The 24322-nt window shown below is 38.5% G+C and overlaps 1 protein-coding gene across 3 annotated transcripts in view; it reads left to right on the top strand.

The window, feature by feature from the left end:
* The window catches only part of Papola (poly(A) polymerase alpha), a 54020-nt gene extending 31268 nt beyond the window's left edge, over positions 1-22752 (top strand). For 2 of the 3 annotated variants that reach the window (XM_041633037.1, XM_041633036.1), the window contains 10 exons: positions 3365-3418; positions 3817-3936; positions 5695-5804; positions 8364-8485; positions 10547-10689; positions 13517-13617; positions 14043-14263; positions 18439-18501; positions 20071-20145; positions 22246-22752. In XM_041633037.1, coding sequence (XP_041488971.1) covers positions 3365-3418; positions 3817-3936; positions 5695-5804; positions 8364-8485; positions 10547-10689; positions 13517-13617; positions 14043-14263; positions 18439-18501; positions 20071-20145; positions 22246-22341 — 1105 coding nt within the window. In that variant the 3' untranslated portion in view covers positions 22342-22752. The remainder of the gene's footprint in view (positions 1-3364; positions 3419-3816; positions 3937-5694; positions 5805-8363; positions 8486-10546; positions 10690-13516; positions 13618-14042; positions 14264-18438; positions 18502-20070; positions 20146-22245) is intronic. The other variant, XM_041633038.1, reaches the window with a different exon arrangement.
* The last annotated feature ends 1570 nt before the right edge of the window (positions 22753-24322 follow it).

The raw sequence follows: 24322 nt of genomic DNA, 5'->3' as shown, positions 1-24322 counted from the left end.
GCAGCCTGAGCTTCATAGCAAGTTCATAATCAGTTTGTAATACATGAGCTCACCTCAATCCCCAGCAAAATCAGCACCACACCTTAAAATTAGTGAGCTTTAATTCTTGGTTATGGGTTAAAGAGAACAATAAGGATTTTAACTAAAAGATAGGTTTTCCTTTCAGTGCATGGTATCTGAATCATGATCTATCCAGGTAAAGTATTGAGATGCAATGTCCAAGAAACATGCTTACAAAATCCTTTTTTTGGTAAATAGCTTTTGTAATATAATAACTAAAGCATTCTTAGAACTTTATCTGGCTGAAGTATATTCTTGGCCCCAGGACATTTTTACATAAGTTAGAGAGAGAGAGAACGAACTGAAAATTTTAGGGGAAAGTTAATGACAATTAACCTTGGATTTTCTTTTCCTTGGAGACATTTGAGCTAGCTCACACGAAGAGTATCACATCTTGGGGGACAACAAAATAGTCGTAGAAATCCATCTGGTCCAGAGGGATCTTGGGAATTAAATATGAATTTGTTTTTTTTAAAAATAGCAAGTTTGGAACTAGAAAGATACTCATCAGTTAAGAGTTCTGGCTGCTTTTCCTGAAGACCTGAGTTCAATTTCCAGAACCTATATGACTTTTCGCAGCTGTCGGTAATAACAGTTCCAGGGGATCCGATGCCCTCTTCTGGTCTCTGTGGGAACTGCATACACATTGTGCAAGGATATACATGTAGATAAAGTACCCATGTGCAAATAAAAATTAGTAAAAATGAGCCGGGCGGTGGTGGCGCACGCCTTTAATCCCAGCACTCGGGAGGCAGAGGCAGGTGGATCTCTGTGAGTTCGAGACCAGCCTGGTCTACGAGAGCTAGTTCCAGGACAGGCTCCAAAACCACAGAGAAACCCTGTCTCGAAAAACCAAAAAAAAAAAATTAGTAAAAATGTAAATTTTTAGAAAATTGGAGATAATTTAGTTTCTTGGCAAAGTCTTGCATTTCTAATGAACCATGTAATATATTTGCAGCTTACTTTAAATTTAATTATTTTATATTGTTTAAATGTAGCTGCATATAAGTTTACCCACATAAATCTCATATTTATCTATAGGAAACTAAATAATATACAGAGAAGAGACTTTTAACACCCCCATTGGAGTTCCTGAATAGTCAAAGTATAAGTTAAAAAATTGTTATTAAATGAATTATATATTTTATATTTATAAATAGAAAGCATTATGCTTTATTTAATCTTTTGTTGAAGACTCAGATGATGAATAAGAATATTAATTTTCAGGGGAGTGAGGGAAAACTTGTTGGGTATGGTGATGCTGGCACTTAGGAGTTGGAGGTGAGAGGATCAAGTACCTGTCCAGCCGGGGTAATAAGTCCAAGTTACTGTGCTAAGATTGAGATAGAAAAGCTGTGCTGTATAAAACTTAGGCAGCTTGATGCTTGTGATGCTGTGTGTGCGTCTGGGATTTATACTTGGTTGTCTGCTCTGACTGCTGCTACACCTTGAGAGCACTTGCATCTTCTCTTTTCCTGTGATGAAGTTATCCTTTTTAATGTCTTAGTAACCCAGAAATGGGATTAAGCATATCAGGATTTTGTTGGTTTGTATGATTCCTAGTTCAAGTTCCCCTATACACAAAATGCATGTGCTTTTAGTGCTTTTACATGACTCCTGACTATTTGTATTTGACTTAGTTTGAACTAATGCTGACCAATTGGGAAAGGAATTACTCATATTTCTGTATGTGGACTACATGGCTCCATAGCAGTGTATTCTATAGACACCTCATTTCTGTGTGTTCTGGGCTGTTGTATGTTTTTCTGTACTTTGAGTTCATAAAATTCTGTTAATTTAGTTAAATTTGACAACAAATGCCATTCTGTTGTCCAGCTGGTACATAACTCCTCGTGTTTAGAGTTGCAAAGTTAAGAATTTGAACCCCTTTTTTCTTTAATGACTTCTTCAAAAACATATGGCTTAAGAAAAAAAAATGCTTTAATTCATCAGAGTGTAGCATTCATGATGTATATAGCTGTGGGGTAGCTGGTTGGTAGTTTTGTTTTGAGCAGCGACATTACTTGTAAAAATGTGAACAAGTACCAGAAGGAAAGCTCTCAGACTTTTTGAAGACTAGCCCATACTGGTATTTTTTTCCTGTCTAGTAGCCACTAGGTAATGATGGCAGTTTGCTTTGGGGGTAAAGTTTTGGGTTTCCTTGTGGGTTTTTTGTTTGTTTGTGTTTTTGTTTTTGAAGACAGGATTTCTCAGGCCTGACTGTCCTAGAACTGTCTTTGTAGACCAGGCTGGCCTTGAACTCACAGATACACCTACCTCTGCCTCCCAAGTGCTGGGATTAAAGGCTTGAGCCACCACCGCCTGGCTGAGGTAAAGTTTTGTGGAAAACTCAGCCTATAATACTTCTAAGAGGAATATGCAGAGTAATTTATTCTGCTATTAGTGCAAGAAAAAAGGAATTTTCTACTAGTTTAGTTGTAATAGCTTTTAAAAGGCATAAGAATAAGCCTGGCGATGGTGGCGCACGCCTTTAATCCCAGCACTTGAGAGGCAGAGGCAGGCGGATCTCTGTGAGTTCGAGACCAGCCTGGTCTACAGAGCTAGTTCCAGGACAGGCTCCAAAGCCACAGAGAAACCCTGTCTCGAAAAACCAAAAAAAAAAAAGAAAAAAGGCATAAGAATAGATACTTGGCCTTGGTATCTTTTGAAATAAAAATTTGGCATTTCTACATTTTAAATAAGACTTTTAAGTTCTGAGTAAAAATATCACTTTCTTTCTCGTAGGATAGCCACATCTCTGTTGCGGGAGTTTATTTATACCATTGGTTTGGATGGGTGGAGGGCCTGACTCCAGATGCAGTTTGGTTGATAAAAACCATTTGATATTACCTGAAGCCTGATGGTCATAATGTTATTTTTTAAGTTACGTTTTGTAAAAGCTATACTAGTGATTGCTTTTTTGTCAAGAGCCCTGTTTTTGTTGTTGTTGGCTGTTGTTTCCACGAAAATGTTTTCTTTCAATCGTTTTCCGTGAGTGTTTTTGTTAATTTTGTAGGTAGAACACTCTGCTGAAGTGTTGAGCAAAATTACCTCGTAATGTTTTCTAAGCCTTGAAAATTCAACTACTCTTTTGATAATTATTCAGTTTGTTCTAGAAAATCCAGCTTGCTAATAGTGAAAACATGGAATTTAGTTTACATGATTTTATGTGCACACTGATTACAAACTCCCTTGCTGAATGAATGTTGGTCTATAAATGTGAGAAGCTTATTACATTTTGGCTGTAAGATCCAGCACAAAGCACATAAATACAATAAATAGCATGTTGTCTTTATCTTCAAAGGCATTATATTGTACTTCTAGCAAGTGCGCCCACGGAAAAGCAACGTCTGGAATGGTGAGTAGTAAGAGGAGGCTTTCCCCGAACAAGTCTGATAGATAGTTCAGTGCACAAGCGTGGGGGGCATCTGTTCATAAAGAAGCGTGCACCTTGTCAGAAAGACCCACAGCTCACTTCTTGACTGTACTTTGTTGTTTGACTCAGCTTGCTGATATTTAGATCCTGGGTTAGTGTAACTTTCTATTTGGATGAAGTTGCCCGGTTCTCTTTTCATCCAATTTGGCATTTTTTGGTAGATCCTCTTAGTTTTATCTTTAGGGGAATAGTTCAATCATTTGAACTGCCTTGGTATGTGTATTGTATACAATATCTGTATTGCCGTGTTACATGAAAACTTGATTTGCATATGAATTTTTTAATAGAATCGGTCATTAATATTAGTGACGTTTGTCCAGGGTGGGCTTGGTGGAATCAAAAATCCGCATCCTGGTTGGAAGCTTGGAGAAGAATGAGTTTATTACACTGGCTCATGTGAACCCCCAGTCATTTCCAGCCCCCAAAGAAAATCCTGACAAGTAAGCCTGTTTCTGATTGAATCCCATTTCCCTATCCTTTCAGGTTAGTTGTAGATGCTTTTATAGGCATTTTGATTTTGGAAACGGTCTTGTAGATCAGACCGGCCTGGAAGTTTTGATTTTCATGTTTCAGCCTGCACCTTTCTGTGCTTACAGGTATATGCCACCATTTTCTGCTATAGGGAGACTGTAGCTGGTTTTGCTATTTGCTTACAATGTGCTTACTTTTTTTTTTTTTTTGTAAGAATCCATAGATAACCTTGACTATATCTAAAGTTGTTTGATCTTTAATTTGTTGACCCTCTTTGCTTCTGGGTATAACTTTTGTAAAGATGTGTGTATTGGTTGTCTTCCTCATCCCTGGTTCATTCTTTTTGGGTAGAATATAAGTCTTTTGCTGATTATTAACTTGCTATTTTTATCAGAGTTTTTCCTGATCAGAAACATTGAAGACTTTCTTGAAAAGAATTACCATTGAAATAAATTTGTTTTTTTCTAGTAATAGTCTCTGATGATAAAGTATCTGTTATCTAATTGTACAAACATCTACTCTGTAAACTGGGAGGTGGTGGTGTACACCTTAAATCCCAGCAATTGGGAGGCAGAGGCAGGTGGATCTCTGTGAGTTCAAGGCCAGCCTGGCCTACAAGAGCTAGTTCCGGGACAGGCTCCAAAGCTACAGAGAAAGCCTGTCTCAACCCACCCCCCTCAATCTATTCTGTAGATCTGTCCTAATTTTGAGTATTTTTTTTTAACATTTCTTCAGTTTTATACAGTAGTTTTAGGCTATTCTATCATCTATCTTTGCTTTTTATTTGAAGGGAATATATTTTGATTTAAACTTGTAAATAACTGATATGTGGTGGAATGTGGACCATTGCAGAGATGGGTAAATATTTGAAAGCGGGCTCACCTTTTTGTTCAGGGCCTTACAAGTCAGGTGACGCTTTCATTGTTCCTCTTTTACATTTGGAAGTTAGAACAATTGAGAAACTTTGAAGAAAGGATGATCAGAAAGCAGAGGTTAAGGCTTACTTACTTGAGTTTGGTCTTATTTTTAGACTATTATGAAATACATTTGATTTTTCTACTTTAGATTCATATAAAGGAATTATTTGAATTTGGTTTTTGAGATAGGGTCTTGTATATAGCCCAATCTGACCTCAATCTGGTGATCCTCCTGCCTCAGCCTCCAAAGTGCTAGCGTTACAGATATGTGTGAACCACACAGAACTGTTTAGAAAGTATGGACTGGGGATTGGTGGGCATAATATTTTTGGGACAGGGTCTCGCTGTATAGCTCTACTCTGTATACCAGACTGGCCTCAGACTCACCAAAATCTGCCTGTTTTCTGCCTCTTAAGTGCTATAATTAAAGGTGTGTGCCACCATGTCTGGTAAAAGGACAGATTTTTATATGTAGAAAAATCCAGGTTGTTTTTGTTGTTGTTGGTGTTTTGCTTTTTAGTTCTTTTTTTTTTTTTTGTCCTAGACTTTCCCAAAAAGCATGCTTTCTCCCCTGTACTATATTGAGCACATTTAACAAATACTAGTGTCTTTAATACTCTAGGCTCATTACAAACAAAAAAGTAAGAGTGTAGTCTGGGAAGTTCGTTTGTATAGTAACAGCCTAGATGACAGGTAAGGGGGTAGGCACATTTTGATTGGGTTTTGACTTAGAATTTCCCATGCACTCACCTAGGTTGTCAATCCTTATGCTCTGCTGTTTCTAATGCCCTGTGATAATGTTCTTTGCAGGGAGGAATTTCGCACAATGTGGGTGATTGGGTTAGTGTTTAAAAAAACTGAAAATTCTGAAAATCTCAGTGTCGACCTCACCTATGATATTCAGTCTTTCACAGATACAGGTATGTCTACTTGAATAATGAATTTTTAAATGTTTCTTGATGTACATAGTAGTGCTCTTTGTAGTGAGTGATTATTGAACAATTATCAATAACATAATCTTAGTGGATACAGTAATGAGTAGTGTTGAGGGAGGCCTTAAAGGTAGGTAAGGCCATTTTAAATTGATTTGGCCACAGTTCATTTTGACAAGAAACAACCTATATCAGTCATCTTGGAATTTTGGAATTGATGAAGCTGAAACTTTGGTAACTTTTTTAACTAAATTAGATAAAGTGAGTATTAACTCATGGAAAGGGAACAGGGTAATTATGTCTATCAGTCAGGTGAACTGGATTCTTAGATAAAGATGGGATGTTTTAATTCAAAGCCCTTAAGTGATGGGTAGTGTTGTCAAAATCTGTGTGATTTGTGTGTAGATGTGCACAGCATTTCAAGGAATTTGTGAGCCATATAAGGACACCAGTGCATCTTCCTGAAGGACTAATTCTTTTCTTTTTCAAACATCTCCCAGCACACACTATTAGCATTTTCACTTTTCCTACTGTTTGTTTTATGAAAACTGATTTAACATTTTTTTTCATTAAGAAAAGAAGAAAAAAAAACAAACAAAAAACAAGTTTCCACCTCCTCCCAGCCTCCCATTTCCCTCCCCCTCCTCCCAACCTTCTCCCCCTCCTCCCACCCTTCTCCCCCTCCCCCCACTCCTCTCCCCCTCCCTCTCCAGTCCACAGAGCAGTCCGGGTTCCCTGCCCTGTGGTAAGTCCTAGGTCCTCCCCCCTCCGTCCATATCTAGGAAGGTGAACATCCAAACTGGCTAGGCTTCCACAAAGCCAGCACATTAAGTAGGATCAAAACCCCGTGCCATTGTCCTTGGTGTCTCATCAGCCCTCATTGTTCGCCATGTTCAGAGAGTCCGGTTTTATCCCATGCTTTTTCGGTCACAGTCCAGCTGGCCTTGGTGAGCTCCCAGTAGATCAGCTCCACTGTCTCAGTGGGTGGGTGCACGCCTCGTGGACTTTGCTCATGTTCTCCCTCCTTCTGCTCCTCATTGGGACCTTGGGAGTTCAGTCCAGTGCTCATGTGTGGGTCTCTGTCTCTATCTCTATCCATCACCAGATGAAGGTTCTATGATGATATGCAAGATATTCGTCAGTATTGCTCTAGGATAGGGTCATTTCAGGTTCCCAATCCTCAGCTGCCCAAGGAACTAAAAGGGAGAAAGAAACTAACGGAAACAATTTGTTAAAGAGTCATTTGACGCCAGTTAATTCTAGTGAGAAGAGAGGTATTCTCTTATACTGTCTACTTTCTGGGTTACTTGTGGTCAGCTACAGCCTATGCACAGGACAGTGAAAACTTGTTGAAACCCAGTGCTCTCTTGCTCTGACTTGCCTGGGAAGTGATGAGCCCTGTTTGCAGCAGAGCCGCTGTCTACACGTTCCTCTCTATTATTTACTTAGTCTGTATGTGTGAAGCCGTGGATGGAAGGGTGAATGTTTCAAGGCATTAACAGACAGAACTGATAGGTGCACATACTAAGAAAGCAGTGAGCAAGTTCCTAGAGAGTGAACTGTGCTACTGAGAGGCTGCTGTCTTTTTATTAGTGTTAAGTTACTTGATCTTGTCCTGGGAGTCAAGTCAAGGCCCTTATCTGAGATGCATGCATACCTCTTATCTAATAAAGTTTACAGTGTAAGTTGCTTCTGAGACTGGCTGTTTGTGTAAGACACCATGGGTTCAATTCAAAGTGGCCATGCTCAGCTTGTGCAGAAGGAAAGATCGTCTCCATTTACACTACTTTCCTCTGAATGAATTAAACCTGCTCTTAATTAAAATGTTCCTTTTTTTTAAACTTTTTTTTTTACATATCAATCTCAGTTACCCCTCCCTCCTCTCCTCCTGCTCCTTCCCATTCCCCCAACCCCACCTGCTATCCTCCCCTCAGAGAGGTTAAGGCCTCCTGGGGAGTCAACTAAATCTGTCCCTTCACCTTGGTGAGGCAGGACCACCACCACTACTACTACCCCATCCCAGCTCCTGTGCCTAGGTATCTCTCCATAGAGAATGAGCTCCACAGTCAGTTCATGCATTAGGGTTAGATCCTGGTCTCATTGTCAGTGGCCCCATATACTGCCCAAGGCACACCATTGTCACCTGTATTCCTTTGGTCCTATGCAGGTTCCCAGTTGTCAATCCAGAGTCAATGATCTTCCACTAATTTGGATCAGCTATTCTGTGGCTTATTAATGCTCCTCCCTCTCTTCTTTTGTACTCTGGGAGCTCCGCCTAGTGGTTAGTTGTGGATCTCTGCATCTGCTTCCATCCATTTCTAGAAAAGGGTTCTAGCTTCTCTGTGGTTTTGGACTGTAGGTTGGTTATCTTTTGGTTTACTTTTGGAATGCATTTATGAGTGAGTACATACTCTGTCTTTCTGGGTCTGGGTTACCTCACTCAGGAAGTAGTTTTTTTGTTTTTGTTTTTTTTTTTCCATCCATTTGCCTCCAAATTTAAAGATGTCTAAATGTTTCTGTTCTTCATAACATTGTCTGGTTGTGTAGTTTATAGGCAAGCAATAAACAGCAAGATGTTTGAGTTGGATATGAAGATTGCAGCAATGCATGTGAAAAGAAAACAACTCCATCAACTGCTGCCTAGTCACGTGCTTCAGAAGAAGAAAAAGGTGAGGTAGAAAGGAAGTTGGCAGCACCAGCAATACCGTGCTTTGTGCACTTGGCCTGCTTGTGGCCATTCACTGAGGACAACATTATACACACTTGTCAGTGAAATCTCACTCCCACCACTGTGCCCTTTATTTGTCTCATGCTTATAAAGTGGTTATGTCCTAGGTTTATGTGTGTCCATATTCTCTAACCATTTAAAGTTCCATGAATGTCTCAGAGAAGGGTTTTTATTTTTCCCCATAGTTTTTCGAGACAGGGTCTCAGCCCATGGTTTGGGAACTGCTGTGCTAGCTTCTGTTCTTACAAGATCACTTACAACTTAGGGTAGGTACATTGATATATGGAAATGCCACATAAAGTGCTGGCCTCAGATTTGCAGACTTCTTGCCTCGTTCCCCTGAGTGTTGGATTAATTACATATGTTCATCCCCACATCTGGCCCAATAAGGAAATGCCCATTGGAAGCTGCTTAAATATGAATTAGGTTTTCTTTACTGGAGCTCAGCAGTGCTGAGGACCAAATTCAGGATCTCCACTAAACATGTATAACCCTTTGAACCTCACCACAGTCCTGATAGTAATATGTTAAAACACATGCTTTGCGGTGGAAGTTTACTGTAGAGTAAACCTGGAAACATTGTCTTTTCAGAAGTGAATGCAAATGGGGTATGTTCTTTTATTTTTGGCTATGTGCATTTTTTAAAAGAGGTAATTACATTTTCTAGAACCATGGATTCCTATTACCTTTTAAAGTCTTACTATTAAATGACTGTTGAGCTAACTAGTATACAGCTTTAATTGAGTTTTTTGGTTGAGGTTTTTTTTGTACTTCAGTCTGTATTGCCCTAAAAATAGACTGTGTGGCAAGGTGTCCTCTCCACTGTTTGATCTTCCAGGAGAATATCTGATGGAATCTGTATATTTATACAGACTGCTGTCACTCATGCTCAGATGTTTCCAATAAAACACCAGTTTGTGACCTGGATTGCTTTGTGCCTACTATATTTGTATGGCGTGGTTTGAGCCCATCTACCCGTTTGAAATCTTTTTACATTGATCATTTTCTGGTGTGAAAGTAGAACTCTGAAGCTGGTATGAACACTAGAAGCATGAAGCTGTTTTGCAGTCTGTATCTGTACTCACTGTCTGTGGTGGGAAACCTGAATTAATGTCTAGCCTGAACTATAGACTGGTCATGTCCATATGTCCTGTGCCCCCTCCAAAAAAAGGACAGTGATCATTACAGATCTTTTGCTTTCAAAGATCTTTGTTTATTATTTTAAAATAGTAATGAATAGCAACAAATGATTTTTGTTTGTGGCCTAGGTTTGTATTCCAAACTGGCCTAAAAGTCAATATGTAACCCTGGCTGGACTTTATTCCTAATCATCCTGTCTCAAGCTGCTGAATGTTGGAAGTAAATGTGGGTGCCACTATATGTAATAAAGCTCTTTAGTTATATAATTTTTATGTTGATTGTGGAGTAACTAGAATTTTGTACATTATGCTGGGTTTGGTGTATACTTGTAATTCCAGCTACTTTAGAGAAAATTGAGAGGTTGAGACAGGAGAATTGCCTGAGCCCAGGGTCTAACACGAACATGGGCAACATGTAACTTTTTTTAAGATAAGGTAGCTCTCACTGACATGAAGCTTGTTCTTTAGACCATAGTGGCCTCTGAGTAAGAGATCCTCTCACCTCTGCCCGTTGTCTTTGGAGCCCTGAGATTAAAGGTGTGCTCTACCATGCCGCTTTCTTTAATAAGAATACTGAAAACAGAAAAACCTTGTGGTCCTGACAGATTGTTAGTGTCCTGCTTATAGAGACCTAATAATTATGCATCTGTGTTAATAGTCCTGCTATAAGTTTCACGTACTTTCTTGTTCTAGTTTTAAATTTATACTGTGTAAAAGTGTGCATAAGTAGAGTTCACTTCTTTTTTTCTATCAGACCTGTAGTTAAGTAAAGAGGTACATGACTTATGGAGTGCTTTTTAGTAGAAGTCATATGTAAGTTTGATTACATAAAGACATTTAAATTAAACTTTTCTTGGCTACAGCATTCAACAGAAGGAGTCAAGTTAACAGCTCTGAATGACAGCAGCCTTGACTTGTCTATGGACAGTGATAACAGCATGTCTGTGCCTTCACCCACTAGTGCTATGAAGACCAGTCCATTGAACAGTTCTGGCAGCTCTCAGGGGTAAGACAAGAGTGCTGGGAGGGGATGAAGTAAGTACTTGTTTGCTAAACATAATGGCAGATTCCCTGCTTATAGTCTTTTTATTCTAACTTGTGATTTCTCTAATTTTATTTTTATTAGTATGTATTAGTTACACAATATGGTAAGCTTCCTTGAAGTACTTTCATATGTGCATATTAAGTATTTTTGTCTTACTCTGCCTTGTCCCCAGTTCCCTCTTTCATCTCCTTTGACCTTTTGTTTTTAATGTGACAGTTAAAAATTTTTATTTTGAGGGCTGCAACTTTTAATTTTGTCTCTACTGTTTATACTTGTGTCTCACTTTGTGGGCCGGTGAACCTTTATGAATGACTGAGTGCCTTCATCTCTCTAGGGTTGTTGTTACCTCTTTAGAAAGCCAACAGTAGGGCTGTGCCATGATAGAGTTCATCTGAAATCATTGTTGCTGTTAGGGAAGGTTAAATGCTTGCTCTTAGTAGTTTTAGGTAAAGGAAGCATTTCTTCCCTTTGGAGAATTTAATATGCTTGTAAACATACAAAGTAGTTTTAAATCGCAAAGAAGGATATATCTGTGTTTTAAGATTGAGAACACAGTAGAGCTGCATTTGTATTCAGTGTTCACAGGTCAGTGCTGTCTGGCATTCTCTTTCAGTCAGGTCTTAACCATATAACCTGTTTCCAGGGGACCTTTTTGGCAATTGTGATGGTTATGTTGATTGCTACTAATAAGTCAGCATGAAAACATTGACTTTTAAGATTTTTTTTTTACATATTTTAATCTTTGAAAATAGTTTTAAAATTGGGATTTTCTACTACCATCTAATCAGGGTCATGGGCGCTTTTCTGGAGAAGTATAGAGAATGCTGAGGTTCTGTGAAGAGTCCACTGTTTCCTTTCCCAGTTCTTGTACATGGTGTTTTCTAACTAACCATGCTCTATTGGAAGACTCCAGGCCTCGCTATATATAATATTCTCATCAGAGATCTATATCTATATATATTATATTATATATATAGGTTATATATATCCTGTGAGTCACACTTAACAGTTTCTGATTTGTAGTGTTAGCTTCCACATTTTTTATATTCACGTATGTATGTTATTTACAGGGTTAGAAATTAATGTAGGGCCTACAAACTATAAAATAGGCGTGTACTTAGTAATTTAACAAATTTATTTTTGTTGAACACTACAAGGCTTTTTTTGAGGCAGGTTCTTACTGCATAATTCTAGCTACCTCCAAACAGATCTGTCATCTTCATTGTGTACTTGTCTTTCATCCTATATTGATCTTTTCTTGAGTGTCATCACCTATTCTGTTGACTCCGCTATTTCTATGTTCTAATGGTCTCCATGACTTTAAAGCTAACATCCTGTTCTGTGTGAACATATGGCAACAGAAATCAAAAAAGTATTGCTGCCATTGCCCTGGCTTTACTGTCTGTCCAGCTTCAGGTATGAATGTGTGCTGCGGGGTGGGTAACCTGATGACTTTGTGCCTTTTTCTTTCAGAAGATTAAAACAAAAAACAAAACTTAAACTTTAAAAAAAATGGTAATGGTAATATGCTCAGTGGTGGTGGCACATGCCTTTAATCCCATCACTTGAATGGCAGAGGTATGCTGATCTCTTGAGTTTGAGGCCAGTCTGGTCTACAGAACTAGATCCAGAACAGCTAGGGCTGTTTTACACAGAGAAACCTTGTCTTAAATAAAAATAAAAAATGGTAATATAATGCTGGGCGGTGGTGGCACATGCCTTTAATCCCAGTGCTTGGGACGCAGAAGTGGTTAAAACTCTGTGAGTTATAGAGACCAGCCTGGTCTACATAGTGAGTTCCAGGGCAGCCAGGACTACACAGAGAACCTCTGTCTTGAAAAACAAACATACAAACAAAATGGTAATGGAATAATTGCTTGAGCAGAAAAGTTGAGATGGAAGAGTAGAAGAATGATTTTTCTGAGATGAAGATGTACTGGCATATAAAGACATGGGGGCTTGTGTGGGATAGCATGAATAGGCAGGCCTAATACTCATCTTCCCAGAGTCCTTTGATTATTCCTGACTAGTGACTGTTTGTCAAGTTCTAAGTAAGATCATTTGCTGAGATGAGAGGACACTGCAGAGAGACCAGGGGCTTAAAAGGGGTTTAAAATAAAATAGTAAAATAGCCTCTTGTCCCTTGAGTCTCTGCTGTATACTCAAGCCAGTAGATGAGCTTTGAGATTTCTTTATATCTCTATAGGTTTCTGTTTGCAGACATTTCTCAGACTTCTTAGTCTTATAGCAATTGTCACACTCAAAGAGCAGGTACTTTAGAACCAAGATTGTCGTTAATCATGTTAGACAGGTTTCAGATTAATACTTAGTCAAGATAGATATGTGTATTCTATTCTCACTGGCAGATTAAATACTCATTTTACTGTCCATATTTAAAGTGAAGAATAGCATCATATTTTTATTTTTAGGCGATACTTTCTTTTGGTTTTTGGATTTCTTTTGTTATTTTGAGACAAGGTTTCTCTGTAGCTTTGGATCTTGTCCTTGAACTCACAGAGATCCGCCTGCCTCTACCTCCCAAGTGCTGGGACTAAAAGCGTGTGCCACTACCGCGCAGCTAGTAGCTACTGTTTTGTGTGAAGCGTACATCATAGGTTGTTTATGTTTATACTGATGTATGCATTTTACATGCTTTTTAATTGTTACAAAAGCATGAGAACCTAAAATCAAAGAAATAAAATCTGTAGCATATGTTAACATTTATAATTGTTGTTAAAAATACTCTAATTGACCCCTTCCTCTCCTTCCCTTCTGTTTCCTATTTTAGCAGAAACAGTCCTGCTCCAGCTGTGACCGCAGCATCTGTGACCAGCATCCAGGCTTCTGAGGTTTCTGTGCCACAAGCAAATTCCAGTGAAAGCTCAGGGGGTAAGAAAAAGGTTATAGATTTTGTTTATGTATCTGTGTGTGTCCCTGTTTGTCTATATGTATAATATGGAGGTGTAGTGTTTTCAGAGGTCAGAAGAAGGCATCCCAAACAGCCTCTGGAATTAGAATTAACACATGGTAGTGAGCCTTTTAATGTAGATGCTGGGAATCAAACTCTGGTCCTCTGCAATAGCAGTGTACGTTCTTAACCTCTGAGCCATCTCTCTAGCGCCCTCTCCCCCCTTTGAGGCATAGTTTCCTAATGCTCTTGATGTCACCCCTTGTATGTGAGGTTATAGGTGTTGCTTGGTACCTGGCTTTTAATAGCACATCTAAAGTTACTCATAAACAAGTTAGAGACAAACTTTCTGTGTAACTTGATGTTTAATGATTTTAGTTTGTATGCTTGTATCTTTACTGTTTAGGTCCATCGAGTGAAAGCATTCCTCAAACTGCCACACAGCCAGCCATTTCTCCACCACCAAAGCCTACGGTCTCCAGAGTTGTCTCCTCAACACGTCTGGTAAACCCATCGCCTAGACCTTCAGGAAATGCAGCAACAAAAGTACCTAATCCTATAGCAGGAGTCAAGAGAACATCCTCACCCCATAAAGAAGAAAGTCCTAAGAAAACCAAAACAGAAGAGGTATATGTGCATACATACATACACGAAAAGATAGAGTGGTGGCAGTCCTGCTCGCCTGCTCTTGAATTTAGTGGGGAGCACTCTCAGAAAGACCTGCATCTGCAGTGTTTGCTGCAGTTGTGCAGTGCTGCAGCTCGGCTCCACTGCAGCAGGGCTCCCTACCACTCCCGCTCTGGGAGCTGCCGCAAATAATACAGTTAATACCCTAATTTATTATTCTCCAGTGACTGTATATTTGTACCATTTTTTATGGCTCTTTTGACAATGTTTTGCCTTTATCTCAGATATAGAATTTTATATTCTAATTGGTTGCAGAGGGTAACTGAGCTCTAGCTGACTACTAGGGATTCCTGCAAAGGAAACTTAAATCCACAGTTCCCAGTCCTCAGGGTTTAGTCTAATAACTGAACAAGTTGCAAAGGCAGGTTAGTTTAGGGTTACCAGCTCTCCAGGAAGCTTTCATCAGTGTTTTAACAGTCCTGTCAAAACAGCGCTGAGATGCAAGTAGTGCTGGGAAACTACTGGACATTGTGTTGACTGCTTGAGTCTTTCTGAATGGTTTGTAGTCCTGGAAAATCTGTGCCCAGGTCATTGGGGATGCCATACTAGCACTGTACTAATGAACTGCCCTGCACTCCTTTAGTATTAGTCTTAATATAGTGACAGTCGGATCTCTGGACTTACTCCTATATTGTTTACTTTTTAGTAGGACATCACCATTTCCTAGAGGTATCAGTCCCAGTCACCTGTTCGATGATGAATTCTGCCCTAGAATTTGTTATTCAGGAACGTTCTTTAGAATAGGAAAAAGAACCTCAGTTTCTCTTGGGTATCCATTACACTTTGAGCAGTATTGGTAAAAAGTTTCTAATCCAGTGCCTTTGTTTTAGATAGAATATTTACAGTTAATGGAGTAACTTAGATGTTGTTACTTATGTTCCTAAAGTAGAATGAAATGGTTAGACTGTATAAGATAGTTTCTGAAAACTGGTGTGTTTGTGTGTGGGGGTGGGGTTAATTAATGTTCTTGTGGTGCTGGGATATAATCCAGGGCCTTACAGTATGCTAGGTGGAGGCCCTACTACAGAATTACATTCATAAGCCCCTTATGGTAGCTTATTCTTTTAGGATGTTTTTATTTGACTCCTGCCTTAAGTCTCTTGAGTGCTGAGTCTTTTTATTTGTTTGTTTTAGGTAGCCATATTAAAGACTTGCTGATATTCTGTGTCAGAGCACTTCTAGGAGGTGGGTTTGGAAATTGGTCTTTGAGGTAGTCTCAAAAGCCGTACTAGGCGGTGGTAGCACACACCTCCAGTCTCAGCACTCGGGAGGAAAAGGCAGGTGAATCTGAGTTTGAGGCCAGCCTGGAAGCAAGTTCCAAGACAACCAGGGCTGTTATACAAAGAAACCCTGTCTCGAAAAACAAAACATCAACAACAAAATCCTAGTACTTCAAGCTGTCCTCAAATTTAGGGCGATCCTCCTGCCTCTTCTTCCTTAGTACTGGGATTACAGATGTGAACCACTGCCTGACAGAATCTTTTTAACCTTCATAATAGACTCTGAGTTCTACACCTGATCTCTTTGTGATAGGCAACACTATGAGCTTTGTGGCAAATGAGGGTCCACAAACATGGCTTGCCACTCTGTAATTGCATTGATACTTGTGCTCCCTGGCCTAGAGCGGCAGTGGGGTATAAAGTTACATTTGGTGTGGATAACACACACACATAGTCATTTGATGCTCCTGCATTTCTCATGAGCTCAGCACTCACTGCCTTCAAGTCAGCCTTACATTTACTCTTTTTTTTTTTTAACTTTATCCGTGGTTGTCCTGTGTGGTACAGAACAACTTCAGACTTGTAGCATTCTCCCTCCCTCTCTCTCTCTCTCTCTCTCTCTCTCTCTCTCTCTCTCTCTCTCTCTCCCCCCCCCCTCCCTCCCTCCCTCCATCCCTCTCTCCCTCCCTCCCCCTCCCTCCCTCCCTCCACCTTCTGAGTGCTGGCTTAGTAGGCGTGATCTTCATGCCTGGCCTCCTTTTACCTCTCCCCCAAGTTCTTCTATAACAGAATCCACACAGTGTTATTGTTACTCACTAGAATTGTATATTAAAATTTTTAGAATCATATCTGTAGTGGAGCAGCGGTGGTGCACACCTTTAACACTTTGGAGGCAGAAGCAGGTGTATCCCTGTAAGTTCAAGGCCAGTGTGGTCTACACAGTGAGTTCCAGGACACCCAGAGCTCCACAGAGAAACCCTGTCTCCCAACCAAACAAACAAATCCCATCTGTAAGAGAGTACGAGCACAGTCAGATTGGCTTGCTTGGTAATAGGATGTCTCTGATCTCACTGTTTTAAAAATAGCCTCTTGTTTAAACATGGGGCCAAAAAAAGGTAAGATATTACTTCTTGGTGTCTCTTAAATGTCCTTTAAAATACAGGCTTCCTCCTTTTTTCGTAATTTTTTTTTACTTTATAAATTTTCTCAAAATTTCATTAGTTCCTTAGAACCAGTTAACATAGTCATAGAACTTTCTAAAGTACAAGAGGGTGTTGCTCACTTTGTGGGCTGGTTTTATTTCCCAGTGGAAGCACTCGAGGCTCAATGTCTCACGGTTACAAAACTAATTTTAATTTTAGTTTAGGCATCTCATGTTAATAATTGAGTAAGTATATTATATAGTATAACCCTCCTTAACTGGGTCATTTGTTTTCTGTTGATGTATTGGGCATGATCGCACATGCTGTAGTTTCACCAATCAGTGTAGAGAAATAGGAGGCCAGCATGGACTTAATAATAGTGACGCCATCTCATAGACGAAATCTCAGGTGGGAATAGGGAATTGTCTTCATCCATCTGTATATAGGAGGGTTTTAGAGATGCTTAAGTGTGTTCATGTATCCCAATAAAGTAAGCATGGTAAGTTTCTTCTATTACATTTTATGCCTAAATTAAGATGTAGTGTATTTTAAAAGTTTTTTAAAGATTTTTATGTATGTGGTATTGGGAATTTGCAAACTTGGACTCATCTTCCATCATGTTATACCTCCAAGCCCTTTATGCATGTAAAAAAGTTACATTATTGTCACCCAGTCTCAACAGTTAATTACTCACCAGCCTTGTTTCGTACATAGCCTTTCTTCATTCAGGTATCTGATTTCAATCATTAAGTATTTGAATGTGTGTTTACAATTTAGGGCAAGTAACAGTCATAGAAGTATATGTGTCACAGCAAGATCAATAATTATGTTGAAGTATGTCATGTAGTCAGTATTTGTATATTAAGCAAGTGTGTGTTTTTAATTTGTTTGTAAGAAACAAGACCATTATTAAATTTAGTTTTCACTGTATTATTTTTTATTTAAGTTACCTGTGGTTTCTGCTTTTTTAAAAAAACTTCTTTAAAACATTAGGAACTAAGGAGATATAGCCTTTTCTATGAAATACAAGGACTCACTACCATGTAAAAAGCCAGGCGTGATAGCACATGCTTGACCTCCCATTATCAGGGTACAGATGGTCCCCCAAGAAGGTGGATGCCTCATGAGGAACCGCACGTCTGGCCTCCGTGTGCACACTCAATGCACATGCACTGCGCAGATGCACAAATGAACTCCTTAGTTAGCAAAGCTAGGAAAATACAGTGTTAGTATAGTTTGTAAGACCCAAGGAGGACCTCAGGCCCTGCATTCTTTTCCATTATTGATGCTTACTGAGACAGGGTGTGTGTTTCTGTGTGCACGGGTGTTTCTAGAGTGGTTATGCTTGGGCAAGTTAAAGAATGTTCTGTATAAAGTTTTCTAGTCATTTGGTGCACTAATGGGCACAGTGAGCTTCCTTCACTGGGGATCCTGCTATTCTCATTCTCAGGGTTGTTTGATCAGTGAACTATGTTTTCCTTAGAAAAAAATATTTCATGAGCTTTGTGGTTTGGGTAATGTACTTTATGTGATGGGATTGACAAAAACAGTTTTTATCATGTTTAAAAATTTTGGTGCTTATTAAAGCTAAGTTAAATTACTCACTCTCAGAAGCCCCCTTAGAAAGAGTCTATGATCTATTTTAAAAATATTTTATCTTTATAGCTTTGAAACTTTATAAAATTAAAGCGTTAATTGGCAAATAATCTAAATTTTTCATTTTGGAGAATAAAGCTCTTTTTTTTAAAAACAGGATGAAACAAGCGAAGAGGCTAACTGTCTTGATTTGAGTGGACATGATAAAACAGAAACAAAGGTATACTAACTTAGCCTTTTGGGTAGAAGTGCAGATACGGTGCAGGTGCCTGTTGGTGGTGCGCTGTTTGTTCACTGGAGTGTGGGGTTTTCTTACTACTGTTTTTAGAGACCTCTTGGTTTCTTTTTAATATCACTTAATGCTTAAAACTGGGAATAGCACAGTCTGTAAGACAGGAACTTAGATAAGATGGTGCAAGTGTTTTTTGAGTTACTAGTGACAGCACAAGTGAGTGAGGGTTGGGCTGTGTGGGGCAAGAAGGGAAGTGTTGCTTTTGACTGAGAAGATGGTAACTTTCTTTTGAAGCAGTATTTGCCTGATGGCTTGTAATTCAAGGTAGTCTGAGACTCTGGGCTCTACTATTGGGTCTAACAGTGGGGTTTGTTGAGAAGACTCATTTTCAGCAGTTTTCTACTTGAATGCGGTAGATAAGTGAGGAAGAGATTGGTTGTGTTCAAACTGAAAAACTGAGAGAGACATAGTTTTAGAAATTGAATTACACCAAAGACTAAATTTTCTCAATTTAGCCAAATTCCCATGAATTTTACTTCCATGAATTAATCAGTATCCTTTTGGTGTTTTTCAAGCTTTGTGTGTATGCATATGTACCAGTGCCTTTTCCTTACTATTTTTAATGCACTTTGCAAATCAAGAAAATATGATGTTACATAATCTGCATAATGACAGCACTGGAATTTTTTTTAATCACACCTTACCCGACTAGTTGCTTATTGTTGGCAGTTGTTCCCATTGAAAACAAGTTTGCACCTTCCCACTGCAGTATTGTCTTACTGTAAATATCTGCCATTCAGTTATACTTATTTAATAAATTTTTAAGAACTTGATACATATTCCATATAGTCCCCTTGAAAGGCACCGCTTCCATTCTTGGTGTTTATTTCTTGTTTGCCCTTTTCAGTTTCATAGGTAAAGCAATGTTGTTTCCTGTTTTCACATTTTAAAAATTTGTTTTTATCTGTGTTTCCATTTGTGTGTGTGTTTTATACACGATGAGAGTGAAGGTGCCATGAGATGACAGAGTTTGCCAGGGGTTGACTGATGGCACTCACAGTAGAACTGGGGAATTGATTGTTAGGCAGAGGAGGGTAGGAGAGACCGTAAGGAAAGAACAGTTTACAGGCATGCTTGCTACTTTAATTACAGATGTGGGGCAAATTTTGTGCCTCTCAGTAATTTTATATACTAACATTATGCATTTTCTCCCCACATAGTTAAGAACTTTCTTTGGATTTATGTTCTGTTAACTATTGTCTGGGTAACATTTTCTAAAGTGCCTGTGCATACCTTTAATTAGTACTTGTTAAAATGTCCAAGGTAGAGCTATTTGGGAACTATGAGCTATTTTGACCACACCTTATAATATCTGAAATGGGGAAATGACCTATAACAGGGCTTGATGACATACTGTCATATAATGTAAGTACATCTCTCTTCATCTTCCTTTTGCTAATTTGTCTTTTTTATTAGCCACCATGCCCATTTATACTCTTTGATTTATTATTATTTTTTTAACGTCCTTGTTCCCTTCTCCCATCCTTTGTCTCCCAGGAACAAGTTGATATGGAGACAAATGCGATTCAATCAGAAACTGTTCCTGCATCAACTTCTCTGTTGGCCTCTCAGGTACCAAATGCAAAAGCAAGGAGAGTTTTGTTAGTGACTTTGCTATTAGAGTGGTATATTGATTTGAACTGAGTGTTCATGTTAGACTATTAAAATTTTGTTTGGGAAGTAATTACTTGAAGCCTGTAAATTTTCTGGAGTTTAAAAGCTAGCAAATGCTAGGATTTGGAGCTGCTGCTCTGAGCTGTTAGAATGCGCTATCTAGCCTGGAGTTGTGACGTACACTGGCATCCCAGCTGCTGGGATGTGGAGGCACGGTTCTGGGGCTGAAACTGCTGAGCTGGGTAGTGAGGACCCATCAGAGGAAAAGGAGGCAGCTGGAGCTGCTCTGTTAAACTGGAAGTCCTTCAGCTCCTCAGCTGTCATGTTTTGATGATGTATGTTATTTATAGGTCAAGTCCTGACAGTAAAACCAAGAACAAAAAAATTGTTACAGAACCGTTGACAAGGCTTACAGAGATTTTCATTTTACTTCACTTAGTCAGTACTTAAACATAGATATTTTTTTGAAACAAGGTCTCACTATGTAGCATAGGCTCTCCTGATCTACCTTTGGCTCACTGATCTTTTAAAGTGTGTTTCTGTTTCAGTTTAGTTTTAGTAATGGTTTTATTTATTCATTATACAGTATATGACACCTTAGTTAATTAATGCTAGTGTTTTGCTGTGATATTTCCTGGTATACTAGTGATCTTGCCTTGTCTTCATTTTGCTTCTGAAACAGTTGTTTTCTTCCTGAATCCTTTTAAAGGGATTTAAAATCCTTAGAAAACAAAGGAAAAAACTAGAATCTAGGTCAAACTTGGGCACAAAAAAAAAATCTGTTTTCTCAAAGTACTACTAACTGGATTAACTGAACAGTATCCTTGAGCAAGGTGCCACCCGTGATGCTCTGCTCTGACTCCAGAGTTCATGTGGTCATGGAAAACATACTCTTCATGATTGTTAACATCCACAGTCTCCAATATCAGTGTTCTATCCAATTTCTGAAATAATTTTAACTCTGTACCTTTCATCAACCAAAATTATGAGAGGTAGCTAAAATAACATGGTAAGTGTGCCTTGTATTGATCCTTGGACACATTTACAATTCAGATGCCTGTTTTGCTGTTTGTCTTACCGAGTATATCCTCAAGCCATGGCAAGCTCTTGGTGTTGCCTTTTAAAGGTTTTTTTTTTTATGAGAAAGCTTTTCATTTAAATGGAAAGATTTATAAAGCAGCCAAAGAAAACCCACCTCGATTATTCTGCTTTTAAAGAATGCATCTTATATCCTGTGATTATGTGGAAGGACTTATTTCTGAGAAAGTGGTAGTATCTAAACACAGCATTGCTACATCTCGAGATAATTACAGATGAACTGGTAGCATTTCCATTGCTTCGGAATAATCCAAGGTTAAAGGTCAAAGGAAGGTAGATTGGCTTTGAATTACCTGTTACTGACACTAGGTGAGGAGGAGAACATGAGACTCATTGTCTAATGTTTCAACCTCTGTGTCTCTTGGGAAATTTTTCATAAAACATTTATGATTTATCTCTGTATTTTTGAATGTTAAAGATGCCTTGCAATATAATCTGTGTAATGCAGATTCCCCAAAAGTTAATTAAAAGTTAATTAAAGTATTGTTCAGTTATACAGTCAGTTTTATAATTTATAGTGTGAGAAGATAACTGCAAATTGCTGCTTCTGTGTATCAGGTGAATTTAAACGTTCTTCCACATGAGGGCACTCCAACACCTCTTCTTGTTGGAGCTGCTAGTCTCATAACTACACATTGTCGAATATTATTTTATAGATGATTTTTAGTGAAACATTCTGAGAGCTGCTTTTGAAATTATTAGAAGAGTTTTTGATATATCTTAAATACTGTTAATATTTTTGCTTTTGAAATTTTCTGCAAGTTTAGACTATGTGATTGTACTAGTTATTCACACATTACATTTTATACCATTTAGAATTGCTTTTTTTCTTTTAATTTGAATACTTGCCTCTCATAATAAAGCTCCATCCATTCCTAGATAATAAAGCAGCAGGAAATACATCCCATTGTAAGTCACAGTGCTTTAAATCATGATGTGTTCTTTTGCTTTTCTTCTCAGAAAACATCCAGTACAGACCTTTCTGATATCCCTGCTCTCCCTGCAAATCCTATTCCTGTTATAAAGAATTCAATAAAACTGAGACTGAATCGGTAAAAACCACCTCAGGGTCCATAAAAAGTATCTGCCAACTCAACCTGTTGTCTTCAGATGCTTAAAAAAAAAAAAAAAAGGAAGAAGAAAAAGAAAAAAAAAACAAAACAAGGAGAATGGAGGGTACAAGACTAGACATGACTGACAGTGGATTTAGGTTTTTGGTGACCTCCCTTACTTGGGCTCATCAGCACTTGATCAGAAGTCCAGGTTAGTATGCGAAGCCAGGAGTACTATTATTATTGTGTTAGCAACAGTTGCATTAACTATTTCAGAAAAATTACGGCCTTTAAGAAGAAAAAAGAAACAAAGCCCTCAAACTATGTTTGTATCCATAATTGACATCCAGATTGGATTTATGTGTGATGCATTGTTTGGAAAATTTGCAATACAAACTGGCATAAGAATTCCTTATTCTGATGATGCACTTTTATGTATTTTTTATTAGAAGGTAGAACTAATTTTAGAATTTTCAGCTTAATGGATTTTCAATTTTTTTCCCCCAAAGAATTTTCTTTACAATTAGTCTTTAAATTGGATACCTTGTGCTGTGGTGTACTGCTCTGCCTCAGAGAGGACGAGAGGACACCTAGCTCCGTCCTTAAGAGCAGTTGTGACCCTTAGGGTAAATTGTCAATGCTAAGGTATACTTTGGACACTGAAAGAAGAATTAAGAGATACTTGGTTTGGATAGGGTTATGATTAAGAAATATATATTTCTTTTTTATTTATAGAGTTGTTTTATAGTGCATACAAATCAGCAGTCAGCCAACAGTGCGGTCCTTGAGCTTTCTGAAGCTCTCTGTTCTTTTGCCTTCAGTCTATTATCTTCAAAACAACAAAAGCTCTTCCTCTTCCCCTTTTTGCTATTCTTTTCCCCTTTTGCCTGTATGCTCAAGGTAAGGCTTACTACACAGAAACCAGAATGCCAGTATTTTCCTAAGCCATGACATGAAATCGGTGACCCTGTGCTACATGGCACAGAACACTTAATTTTGGTCCCATGGCTGGAACTTGAGAATGACTGAAAGCCATACCTATGAAGCATCTCCCAAGGATTGCCATTTGATCTTTAAGAGGACTTTTGTACACTCCACAGAACTCTGTCTTAGACAAATTGATTTTCAATTTTAAAGGTGGGCAAAAGGCGTTTTCTTCCAGATTTTTAAACTAATTTTTATTTTTAACCAGTTTATCAAAATTTGTCAGTGAATTTTACATACAGAAACATTTTAAAATCATTTCTAGCAAGCACTTGACATTCAGCTCTCCACTTTTGAATCTTTTGTTCTATCAAAAAATTAGAAACCTCCTTTAAAGACAATAATTTCTCATAATTAAGTAGCAGAATTCTCGTCCATCTTTGTGACGTCTGAGGGATGCCAGATTTTGATAAACTTATTCTTTCTTAATCTGGATAAAGCAAACCCGTAGCAGCAGATCTTAGTGTGAGCATGGTTTTTGAATCCTCCATTTCGCTGCATTCTGTCTCATATTTGTGCATTCTCATGTTAAACTGCAATTACTTAAACTCTTCCCTGTCCTTCTAAATTAATTTCCAAAGTTGGAGTAGAGTCTTTCCCCTTAAGCTATGCATTAATTAAGGCTTTCTTTTTACCACTTACATTGTTTATATACAGTATTTCTACTCTCCACCTCTTGCTCTGCAGTCACCTTGCCCTTCCTCCACCACTTGAGTAAAGAAGACGGTCTGCTAACAGGTGACGTGTAATGGTGTCCGTGTGTGTAGCTTCAGAGTTAGATTGACATCACCAGACACAGATTTAGTCTTGTCGTTTTGTTTACACATTGGGAAAAATTCAGTTTAATAAACGTTCCATGTAACTGCATCCAAGTTTCACCAGGCTGGAGACGTGGATCTTTTCTGTATAGTGACTTTTAATTCTAGTTTTCATAACCTGGAGATCAGACTGTTGCTTTCGCATGATGTAAGTAGTGTCTCATGACTGGAGTTTGCTTTGTT

This window comes from Microtus oregoni, unplaced genomic scaffold (genome assembly GCF_018167655.1).
Source record: "Microtus oregoni isolate MIOR12 unplaced genomic scaffold, Mior012 000043F_ref0000047, whole genome shotgun sequence".
Lineage (NCBI taxonomy): Eukaryota > Metazoa > Chordata > Mammalia > Rodentia > Cricetidae > Microtus > Microtus oregoni.
The sequence above is the reverse complement of the archived record's forward strand: the minus strand, read 5'-3'. Positions and strand labels throughout refer to the sequence as shown.